This window comes from Sinocyclocheilus anshuiensis, unplaced genomic scaffold (genome assembly GCF_001515605.1).
Source record: "Sinocyclocheilus anshuiensis isolate Anshui unplaced genomic scaffold, SAMN03320099.WGS_v1.1 scaffold43, whole genome shotgun sequence".
NCBI classification, from domain to species: Eukaryota; Metazoa; Chordata; class Actinopteri; order Cypriniformes; family Cyprinidae; genus Sinocyclocheilus; species Sinocyclocheilus anshuiensis.
This window is the reverse complement of record NW_015549580.1, coordinates 657,542-669,903: the sequence shown is the minus strand read 5'-3', so window position 1 is coordinate 669,903 and position 12,362 is coordinate 657,542. Positions and strand designations below refer to the sequence as shown.

General features: G+C 37.8%; 2 protein-coding genes across 4 annotated transcripts in view; both read left to right on the top strand.

The window, feature by feature from the left end:
- LOC107657659 (zinc finger protein 497-like) lies at positions 1-8,785 on the top strand. Its single transcript, XM_016445823.1, has 3 exons — positions 1-201; positions 4,548-4,791; positions 5,389-8,785. Exons 1-3 carry the CDS (start codon positions 181-183, stop codon positions 6,777-6,779), a joined length of 1,656 nt encoding a protein of 551 aa, XP_016301309.1. The 5' UTR covers positions 1-180; the 3' UTR covers positions 6,780-8,785.
- An 811-nt stretch (positions 8,786-9,596) lies between these two features.
- The window catches only part of LOC107657658 (vascular endothelial growth factor receptor 3-like), an 8,936-nt gene continuing 6,170 nt past the window's right edge, over positions 9,597-12,362 (top strand). Inside the window, exons 1-3 of one of the 3 annotated variants that reach the window (XM_016445822.1) lie at positions 9,597-9,644; positions 10,235-10,329; positions 11,288-11,409. In XM_016445822.1, coding sequence (XP_016301308.1) covers positions 10,272-10,329; positions 11,288-11,409 — 180 coding nt within the window. In that variant the 5' untranslated portion in view covers positions 9,597-9,644; positions 10,235-10,271. Of the gene's footprint in view, positions 9,645-9,666; positions 9,685-9,955; positions 10,165-10,234; positions 10,330-11,287; positions 11,410-12,362 lie in introns of those variants that run through there. The other 2 variants (XM_016445821.1, XM_016445820.1) reach the window with 2 other exon arrangements.

The window sequence follows — 12,362 nt, the reverse complement described above, 5'->3', positions numbered from 1 at the left end:
TGTCGATGGGGGAAAATGGCGTTATGAGCAGCTCTAGACTGTAACAGAAGTGGGGCAGAAGAGTCAAGAGACAACAATGATTAACCCGCGTTTCTCGGTTTACCAAATGACAGAAACGCCTAACCTGACATTAGCCTAGACATAGAGTTGCACACTCGATTATGTAAGGGCGCTTCACAGATGGACAAAGACAGACTCGCAGTGAGTACATGCCAAAATAAACACGAGGAAGTAGCCTTAAAAGGGGCGTGTAATGTGTTTCATGGCTTTGAGAAATACCAAAGGCGACAAAAACGCAGATGGAAGCATTTTATTGGCGTACCTGTAGGCTATGTAACAGCACAGCGATAGGCTACGGATCGATGGAAATGTTTTGCTATTTAGTACGATGTCTCGCTATCGCTTACCGTACGCTTAACGCTTGTATCATGGCATCTTGTTACGCGTACCTAAAGGTGTCATTTTCTCATGATGCGATTTATTCTATGACCTCGTTATCCCATTGCTTGAAGTCATTTATTTATTTTAATCCAGTGTAAAGAAATCTGCATATGGGCCATTCCACCGAATGGGTGCCATTTGCTTCCAAACCTCTTCCAAAAAATAAAATAAAAAATATTTTAATGTTGAACATTGACTAGTGAGCTGATCTCACTGGTAACAAAAAAGAAAAGAAAAGAGAGAGTCATGTTTCTATTTAAATCTAGTGGTCTGCAGAGGTTTTTGTTAGGGTTATGTGTAGGGGTAGAGGACGGGTTATGAAAATAATAATAATGATAAAATATCATTAACCTGATAAAAAAACTAAACCAAAAAAACAATGGAAGTCTATGAGATGTCCTCACTGATATAGTGAAACACGTGTGCTGGTGCGTTTTATGTGTTAAAATATAATTTATTATAATTTATTATTAAATAATAATAACAAAAGTAAAATAGGCCAATGTTAATATGAAGAAATTTTCTGTATTGATTTTTTACATGCCTTTTACCTGTATTTTTAATAACTTGAGGAAAGGCCCATAAACTTAACAAAAAATGCCTTTTCAGTTTTTCTGGACATTGTTTTCTTACACCGCAGGTCACATTCAAACGCCATTCCATGTATGGGTCTAATACATAATTGCCAAAGGACAGAAATTGCAAACACGTGTGCTGGTGCGTTTTATGTGTTAAAATATAATTTATTATAATTTATTATTAAATAATAATAACAAAAGTAAAATAGGCCAATGTTAATATGAAGAAATTTTCTGTATTGATTTTTTACATGCCTTTTACCTGTATTTTTAATAACTTGAGGAAAGGCCCATAAACTTAACAAAAAATGCCTTTTCAGTTTTTCTGGACATTGTTTTCTTACACCGCAGGTCACATTCAAACGCCATTCCATGTATGGGTCTAATACATACTTGCCACAGGACAGAAATTGCAAGTACATTTTCTGTCATACTTGCAGGAATGTAATATAAAACAACAATGCAGGAACAACCACAAGTTTTCTCTGGGCAAAAACGTTGTCTCAGTGTGGCGAGAAGGCCAAAACGTAGAGAAAAAGATGCATTTTCAAATTGATCTAGATTAATATGTATGTAGCCTAATATTTACATTAATAAATCAGATGACACTACTCACTCCTGTTACTGTTACTTAGTTACTATATATGAGTATAGGATATATGAGTATAAGAGTAACAGGGCTGAAAGTAACAGGATTGAGATTTTAAATGAGCAAATACATATAATATAGCCACATGGAGTAATATCAAAACTTAATTTTTGATTAGTAATATGCATTGCTAAGAACTTAATTTTGGACAACTTTAAAGATGATTTTCTCAATATTTAGATTTTTTTGCACCCTCAGATTCCAGATTTTCAAATAGTTGTATCTCGGTCAAATATTGTCCGATCTTAACAAACCATATATCAATGGAAAGAGTATTTATTCAGCTTTCAGATGATGTATCTCAATTGAAATAAAAAAATTGACCCTTATGACTGGTTTTGTGGTCCAAGGTCACAAATTAACAAAATAGCATGTTTGAAGTTGAATAAAAAAGTGGGAGCCTGCAGCATCATGAGTGGAAACCCATTTGAGATGCATGCACCAGGTGTAAATGTCAACTTGTACACAAATACAGCTCCACGTGATCTCACTTCAGATGCATGTTGTTTGTCGTGTTTTCAGGTGACAGAGGAGACGGCGCAGGTGGCTCAAAGGCTGGGCTTCAGCGTGACTCTGAGAGGAGCGATCCACGTGAAGGGCAAAGGACAGCTGAGCACGTACTTCATCAACACCGAGCACTCAGAGCAGTGACCACAGCATCAGAGACGAGTGTTTCACTGAGGTCCTCTGCGGCATCAGCCTGATAGTGCTGGCGCTACAAGAACTCAGCTACTTAGCACTTAGATTTAACCAATTCTAGTACTTCTAAAAATGAAGGAAGATTAGCGTCTGTTGTTCTTTTTGAAGAGGTTTAAGTCTTTTGTTTTTTTTTAAACAATGCAAAGTTGGCAGGTTTTCTAAAGTCTTTAGTTTTATATTGAATTTCTTGTATTTTCCTTAACTTGCGCACTTATTTATTAATGGTTATTAATGTGTATTTAATATTTTGTATGTTTAATGTGAAAAGTTAAAGTCTATAATATTATGCATAAAAATGTTTCTTAAAAAAAACTTGTTTGTTGTGTTTAAAATGTAACCATTTTTGTGACTACGAAAGTAGAATCTAATAAAATGTCTGACTTAAAAGTGACTTTTGATCCATTCCAATGAATGGGTGCCATTTGCTTCCAAAACTCTTCCAAAAAAATTTTTTATCTTTTTTTTAAGACTGAATCTAGCAATACACATAATTAACTATTCAAAATCTGTACTGGTCAATCTCAGGTAACTTTATTTAATTTTTTACACGGTTTTTAAGTGGAAGATGGATGCATTTTTCTCAGTCCTGTTACCAAAACTCTTGTGTCTTTTAAAAAAGAATGTTTAAAAATATGTCATGACACAAGGCGACTCGAACCTTATCTTAAACCTTATTATAAAGCTTATCAGTTTTCTATGATGCAATTTATTAAACAATGGGATAAATGATGGACCAAACTTAATTTTAAAAATAGTGGTTTAACTTTTTTTTTTTTAAGAAAAAACTTTAGTAACAGGAATGAAACTGGGTAACAGGAATGAGTATCCATTATATGTGTATATAGGTTTGAGTACACTTTGTATTGATTTTTAACACATCTTTTACCTGTATTTTTAATAACTCGAGGAAAGGCCCATAAACTGAACAAAAAATGCCTTTTCAGTTTTTCTGTGGATATTGTTTTCTTACAGCTCAGGTCACACTAAAACGCCACTCCATGTATGGGTCTAATACATACTTGCCACAGGACAGAAATTGCAAGTACATTTTCTGTCATACTTGCAGGAATGTAATATAAAACAACAATGCAGGAACAACCACAAGTTTTCTCTGGGCAAAAACGTTGTCTCAGTGTGGCGAGAAGGCCAAAACGTAGAGAAAAAGATGCATTTTCAAATTGATCTAGATTAATATGTATGTAGCCTAATATTTACATTAATAAATCAGATGACACTACTCACTCCTGTTACTGTTACTTAGTTACTATATATGAGTATAGGATATATGAGTATAAGAGTAACAGGGCTGAAAGTAACAGGATTGAGATTTTAAATGAGCAAATACATATAATATAGCCACATGGAGTACATGCTAATATTATGAGGATACTCAGCAAATTATAGTGTTTCACCAAATATTTGTATTTTTAAAATAAACAAGAAATATCTAAGAAATAATTTAGGTAACAGGACAGTATGTTAATATTGACACTCCCAGTCATCTTTACAATATCATCAAATATGCAGAAAAGAAAATGGGACCATATGCTTTAGGTCATTTCATTGCCTTTAGAAGATCCAGATGTTGCAATATCATGTTGAAAATTGTGGAATTTTCCCAGTTTTTCAGAGGGTGGAATGTGTTAGGGTAACAGGACTGAGTGAAAACCTGGGGACACGACTAAAAAGTGTATTTTATCTAAAATATTATAGATTTATTTTGAAATAAATGTATTTAAAGCACAGATGGGATGTGGAGGTACAAAAATGCTAAATAAAAATGACTTCTGAATGATTTTAAATATTTCATGTTAAAATGTTGTGTTAGAGACTGGGGACATGTAACAAACGCTATGCTTTCAGTGTTTTAGGTAGTTTATACTAACTTTTTAAAATGATATATTTTAAATTTACAGTTAGATTAATGTGCAGGACACTTTGCTTAATAATAAAATATATTTTATAGTTACTTTTCATGCATAATTGTACATATAATGTCCTGGGGACAGAAATGGCACCCATTCGGTGGAATGGCCCATATGCAGCAATGTGACATTCATATATTTAAACATGATATGATATATTATAATTATATTATACTATATATTATATTATCTTATATTAAACTTATTTTACAGTATTTACAACTAATATTATACAATGGATATTATTTAATGCAGGCTGGTCCATGCTCATGGCTGGATATGCAGAATTTTATTGGTGACCTTATGGCTGCGAATGCTTCAGTCACTGGACATCCACTGAGAGAGCAACGTACTGAGGAGACAGTGAGTTCTGCTTGGCTCAAAGTCTCTCATCCTCCCCAGTCCACCCCATCCAGACAGAGCCGGGTGAAAAGTGCTGTTCAGTTTGGTCTGCATTCTGAGGAAAGGGAAAGGGAACTCAGACACCATGAAAGCAATGGTGAGTATATTAAAATAGACTGTAAGGTTGCTGTACCGCTGTGTTATAAATACCCTTTATTCTCATGAAATAGGATTGGGAAACATGCAGAATTGATTGATTCCTGGTAACAGTTTCAATTCTTTTAGTACTTCAGAAGCATTTACTTATTGCATCTACTTGCCTCTGAAGCCTGTTGCCAAATGATGAGATTATTTTAGATTTCAGCAGAACAGATACTGCACATAAAAATACATTTATAAATTTAATATATATTAAAATACATTAACAAATTATTCTTGCTGCAGAGGTTGAGTTCACAGGCTTTCTAATGCAGATCAGACACCCCATATGCAATCCAGTCCTAACTCTATATTAATATATATATATTAAGGAAGAGATAATAATTATAATATTATGAGTCAGCAGGTCATTATCATAAAATAAACCCAGAAAGGTTGATTAGAACCTTCTTCTGAATAACAACCGGTTCTCTGTTCCCAACCCTGCCAGGAAATAGTTTAATATTAAGTTTTATCATGTTTATCTATCTTCTACTCACTGCTTCATTGATTTATATTGACTCATTTTCTGCATTCTCATTTCTCTCTTTTGTAGTTCAGCATCGTGCCTGCACATGTTCTGGCTGCCCTCTTTCCTCATCTCCTTCTAGTTCCTCAGTCCACACCCTGAAACCCAGAACCAGCCCAGCCTCACAGATCCAACCTCCTTCGTCTCCCCAATCCACCCCACCGCAGCAGACCAAAGAACCCAGCCCTGCTCCTTTCAGCCTGGGCTTGTGTCTAGGTTTGGGTCTCTCTCTGGAAGAGGAAAACACAGAGCCCAGCAGCACATCTGCTCACCCCCAGCAGGAAGACAAAGGCACTAGCACCCATAGCCCAATCCCTCAGGCAAATTCCGAGTCCCCCGGTGTTCCACCAGTTCAGGCCTTTGCGTGTCTATGCTGCCACCGTGGGTTTCAAACCTGTAGCCAACTTCTACGCCAACAAAAGGACCCAGAGGCACATGTTTCCCATCACCACTACCATCACCACCACCATCACTGCCCTCTCTCCACCTGCACGTCATGTACGCTCCCGTCCTTTCCTTGCCTGTCCTGTCAGCGCACCTTCCCCACCTGCGCCCAGCTCCTGCGCCATCAGCAGGGCCACACGCAACAGGAGGGCTTGCAGCAGCTCCCATGCATGCACTGCAATGCTTCTTTCCCTCGGCCATCGCAATTGCTGCAGCACCAGCGAACCCAGCATGCATCCAAAGTGGGCGGCTTCCTGTGCGCCGAGTGTGGCCGTGCGTTCAACTCGCATAGCAATCTGCGCATTCACCTCAACGTACACACAGGTGCCCGGCCCTACAGCTGTACCGACTGCGGAAAGAGCTTCAGCCAGTCCGGGGCGCTTAAGATTCACCGGCGAATTCACACCGGAGAGAGGCCGTACACCTGTACTTATTGCGGGAGGGGTTTCCCTCACTTAGCTGGGGTGAGAGCGCATCAGCGAATTCACACGGGGGAGAAACCGTACCGCTGCGGTCAGTGTGGGAAGTGCTTTACTCAGTCCGGGGCTCTGAAGATCCACACTCGCATCCACACCGGCGAGAGGCCTTTCATGTGCGGCCTCTGTGGGAAGAGTTTTTCTAACCGTTCTGGTATTCGCTTTCATCACCGCACGGTTCACGGGATCGTGATGGAGCCCAACTCGGTGGGCAGGCCTAGTCTGGCTGCCTCTGCATCGTCCTCAGTTTCAGATTTCCAGAGAATTCAAGCCTCCGGTCTCAACCAGATCCATCTCCGGGAGATGGAAGAGAGGAGTCCGCCCAGTAAAGTGCAGTTAAGAGGGGATGGGGACAAAGAGGCCCTTCCGTATGCCTGCGAGGACTGCGGTCAGCGTTTTCCAGATGCTCCGTCTAGAAACAGACACCAGACATTGCAGCACTACTCTAAAGAAGAGAGAGAAAAGGAAGAGAGCAGCTCAGACAAAACTATAGATTAGACAAAAACAACAAACATTTCTGACTCCAAAAGAGAGGGAAGATAAAAGCAACTTTAATATGAAATGTTAAAGCAGATGTTGAGCCCATTTGAAACCTGCTGAAATCAGTCCCCTCACACTCTTAAGTCATGATGTAAGAAACATTGTTTGTGTCCAAGAAGCTATAAACTTTAATTGAGAATGCTGTCTAATTTATATCACACATTTAAGCTAAGCTTTTAAAAACGTGCAGTGTACACTACAATCTCCGGGCTCACAGTGTGCTGGACACCAGTATTTTATTTTATTGTCTAGCCATCTGAGATTTTGGTATGAAGATAAAGCTTAGGATCATGATTTTTTGTTAGTATTACAGCACACTGTGAGTGTACTGAATATTGGCACCATTTGTTGTTTGCTTTTGGCATCTGATAGAGCTTTTGGACCAGGAAATGGTGGCGTGTGACGTCAGACTTAACATTCTAGTTTTGATCACGTAAGATTCTTTTACCTGTGATGTGTGCCTCTAAAAAAGTAAAATTGTGACAACCTGTATTGTGAAACCGCACCTTTAAATAAGTAGCTTTGCCTATCAGTATTAAGGTATTTGTGCATAAACATTACCAAACCTGCGCTAGTTTTTCCACCATCGGGCCGAAAGGTTACCAGAAAGCAAAGAGAAGATGGCTTGTTGGCAAAACTCGTGAGTCTCCATGTCACTAAAGCAGTTCTTCAAGCATGATTCTCCTGGCCTGAGGACGGTTAGATAGATGTGCTGAGAAATCCACAAATGGAATGGTTTGTATTTGTACTTTGTACTTAACGCGACTCGTACCACAACTGGTATCACTTACAGCCATTCAGTCTGATAATGGAAAAGTGCTTTATTTTACATTTTAGCACTGTATATTTGTATGTGGGAGTATTTTGCAGTTTTGCAAGTTTTTTTTTTTTTTAAAGCTTATTATATTTCTGTTTAGTTTAACAAACTTCTGATGCTGTTTTGATAATGAACTGGGTCATTAAGAAAAGGTGCTGATTGGAGGGCCGCATGGTGGTTCAGAGGGTAGCATTGTCGCCTCACAGCATGAAGGTCACCAGTTTGAGCCTGAGGCCTTTCTGTGTGGAGTTTGCATGTTCTCTCTGTGTTGCCGTGAGATTCCTCTTGATGCTCTGGTTTCCCCCATAATCCAAAGTCATGCAACATGTTAATTGGAGCAGCTAAACTGTCTGAAGGTGTGAATGTGTGGTGGATTGGCCATCTGTCCGGCCTGTGGCCCAAGATGCTGGGATAGGCCCCAGTATCCCCACATCCCTACAGAGGACAAGCGGATTGAAGAATGGATGAAAATGGTTCCAATTGGTTTCTTAGGTTTTAACTCGAGGTTTTAAGCCTGAAATTGATAGAGCACAGTTCTCTGCTGAAGTAGCAGTGCCCTTCTTCCTGACTGTCTTAATGGAAGCTTGAAAAGCACATGCAAACTAAAAGACAAAATCTTTAGATTCTGGCTTCAAAAGTCAAATATGGCCATCGAGACTATTCATCACACATGCGAGTGTGGTTGTAGAATTAATGTGTTTTTTAAATTAAATGATGCTCTTACCATATTTAAAGTAAATTCAGCTTGTTGTGTGGGGATGAATATTATGACCTTATCAGGATATTTGATGTACGTTCCAGGTGTTGCTTACTGTATTTGTGGTCTCTGCAGGGACTGACAGTACACAAGACTGCATGAAGTGAGTGGCTGCCATTTTTACAATTGGCCAAAGGGTTGTTGTTAAAGATATCTGTAAGTATTATCACTTAGAATTAAAGTTTGGCAACACTATCGGGAAATGAATTGTACATTATTTTTGTGTCCATTTTTTATCTTTAAAATTACACTGTTGATACGTGAACCCTCCTTATGCAGTATTGTGAATGTTGTTGGTCAATGACCTCTCAACCCAGAGCTTCAGATACGTCTTGTACATCTGTGAGTTTAGCTCAAGTCTATATGTGCATTGTGTACACGTCAACAAAATAAAGGTTGATGTACCTTTTTTGGAATTAAAATTTTAAGAGTTTAGAGTTTATATGTTCAACTTTATGACTCTAGTGATACCAGTTTGGTTTACTGGGGTATTCTGTTTTGTTGATTAACTTTTATCTGTAACATTTGTGATTCATTTCAGACCAGAACCCTTGAACCATGTCTTGGGGTTACATATTCTCATTATAAGACATGAAGCTTTGTCTACAACAAACAAGTAGCCCCCTACAGATACATTTCAAAACTACAATTATAATTGCACTTCCTAGAGAATTCACCTTTGCTGAGTCATCTACAGTCACCTGTGATTATCTGAAATTACTGTAAGGTCAATGAACTGTAGACTAGGGAATTTCCATTCTTCCCTACCTTCTGTTCTGCCCTCTTCAAATTTCCTAGGCTATGTATTATTTAATGCCCTACTACTAAGTAAATTAAAACCTGCATGTTTATTATTTTTCTTCCCTCCAGTTCAGTGGCAGTGACCTGGGTCAAGGTTTTTTTTTGTTGTTGTTTTGCTGGTAAGAGAAGATTCAATTTACGCGCATGTAAAGTGTTTCTTTTAAAAATGTATTAGCCTTAACATGACCTTTTGGTATTCACACATAATTTCTTCTATTCAAAGAAACCTTTGCACAGGGATGCATATATATACAAATTACATGCAAAGTATCAAATGTTTACATCGACAGCTCAATGAAATGAAAGGCAAAGAGAATCCATTAACCATAGCTATTCATATAAAGTAAAAAAATCACATAGACCTAGTCTCTCAGCAATAATTAACATCATACCCAGCAGCTGCGGTTGAAATAGCCACGCATTCAGTTTGTTATGAAATGATAGAATGGTAAGGTAAAATTACTTCAAGGATGTCGTGACAAATTTAGGTAGGCTACAATAAACAGTTTTAAATGTATGGAAGATTTCAAACATTTTTTCAGTATCTAAATGTAACGCGTCACCTGTCTTAAAATAGACTTTTTAGAAAGGAATTGTGGTCTCTGAGGAAGTAACCGCAACATTGGCAAATTTAAGTAGTCCTGGCATTATTTATTGCTTTATTGCAGATCACAAAAACGAAACAAAACAAAACATTTAACGTCTTGATAGGCGCCAGAAGAAACGGAAGTGCTTTTTCATTCAATTTCACTCACACCTTCTGAACACTAATTGGGCTAGATACAAGTGACGCATACGCTTATTTGGATGAGGTGTTAGATATGTTTTTGATACCATGGCTTAAGATAGTGTTGTCTCGAAGTAATTTTATAATATGACAGAACAAATAAATGTATTTGAAACATTATATTAGTGCATAGTTGTATCTTTGTAATAAATAGGCTGGTTACAAACCGAACAATAGCACGGTAAATTGTCGTGCATGCTCCACCTTCTTCCGCGCTCATAAATTGTGTTTACAAACTTTCATTTCGACAGAACTTGCTCTCAAACGCAGAAGTCAAGATCCTTCAAAATGAGAGGCTATATTCTCATCACAATCGTGGCGGTCACCTTTCTCCAAAGATCCACAGGTATATAACATTTTGCTTGTTTTTGCAAAACTATTATTTTTAACGCCTTTCACGGTTTCAGCCTAGAATAAATGTTATAATACCAAACTCAATCTGCCAGTATATCTGTAAAAACAAAATAACTAGGGCAGAGCCAAGATGTTACAATTTTATAAAGTAAAAAAAAAAAGTTAAAATTGTTTTTTATTGCATTATTTTTCACTTAGCCTTTTCTTGTATTTCTGGCTGACGTTTACACTAAAGCTTGCACAAACGAAAATGTATCTAAACGTTCCAAATTGCACACCTCAAAATCGAATTAGTCTGAACTATCAATTCTTCAGGGGTAATCCAGGGTACTTTTGCAGTTAAGTGAAAACGAAATTCTTCCTGTTTGCGAAACGTTACAGAGTCACAGAGCCCAAAGCATCATATTAAGCAGAAGATATGTTAAAGAATTTGCCACCTCACCTGTTGCACACTATCTTGACCATCCAGTTAGACAACATTTGAAGGAAACCGTTTTTGTTCAAAAGCACGTTCATGTTTGCTTGAGAATAAGAATGGTTTCATTAATATTGCACGTGAGACTTTAAGGCAAAACATATACCTGTGTTTCTGTATTTATACTATGCTTTACCTTAGTTTGAACAACAGTGCGCATCAGATAGCATGTAAATATGCTTTCTCATGTTCCTGTTGGTGTGCAAACAAAGTATACAGACCAGGAAGTTTAGAAAAAATAGAGCATATTCTGGAATATTACATATAGGCTAGTTACATAAACACATAAGCTGATTTATGTTATAAATATCAGACGAGTGACAAAAAGCAGCTGCCTCCGTATGAGATACTAAACAAATTCTGTTGGGTATCCCGTATGGATGCAATTGTTGCATTATTCTATAAACCTAGTAAATTCGACATTGTTTTGTTTTACTATTCTTACTATTCTTTTGTATTATTTACTGTTCTTCAGCTTCTTTGGAGGTAAACGGTCCATCTGAGCCCATTCTGGAAGGACAGGATGTGACATTGGAGTGTTTGGATACAGAATCCGAGTTGAACATGAGCACAGTGCACTTTGAGAGGTACTCCAAGGTAAGGGCACTTACACACAATGGCAAGGAAAGATCTGTGACACAATGTGCTTTGATGTGCATTTGTCTGTAAATGTCAAGGAAACAGCAGATTGAAACTGAAATGACACCTTGTTTGTCATGGGAATTGAGAAGGGTTTGGGTTATTGTTGCTGTCTGTGCATGTCCTCTGCAGTGCTGCAGGCCTGAATACTGTATAAACAAAAAGTGAGAGATCTAAAATTACAAACAAATCTGTCAGGGACGCTTACTCTCAAATATCAACACAACTGCTCATGATTTTGTAAACAATCCTATAGGGAAATATCAAATAAAGAACAATAGCATTATTTTGAATTTATTTGTCTGGAGATCAAGACTGCAACTGGTATTTAAACAGCAGGAGGCAGTGTGTGTTTTACTGAGCTTCTGAGAGCTGTTATTCTGGGTTTAATTAGTATCTGGCAGTGAGGGGCCGTTGGAGGATTCACAGCATCTGCTGCTTCTGTCAGCGCAGAGTCTGTTTGTCACCTTTTCCAGCTATCTAAACGCATTCGAGCAAAACATGGTTTCCATACCACCAATCACAAAGACAGATGTTTTGTTTTGCAATCTCTCATTAACCTGTGTTAGTGAGACCCAAGTGCCAGTGCCCCGAATAGTCTTCTTCCTCCAAGTTTAACATGCTTCATCAAATTTGGCAAGTGTTGGCAACTGAATCATCAACATGATCAAAATGTTGATGGAAAAACCTGTTTTACACATTCTACTACATTTCCTTCTGTCATGTGAATGATAGTTTACTTTATAAGCAAGTTAAAGGCATTTTAGGATCATTAAAAAAAAAGTCTCCCTTCTGGTCATGGTACAAGTGTCTTTTTGCTGTGAAATTGTTACTGATTTTTATTAAGAAAATGTAAGAACTTTGATATTATTACTAACATTTACCGGGCTGAAGCAGCTTAGGTTTAATCA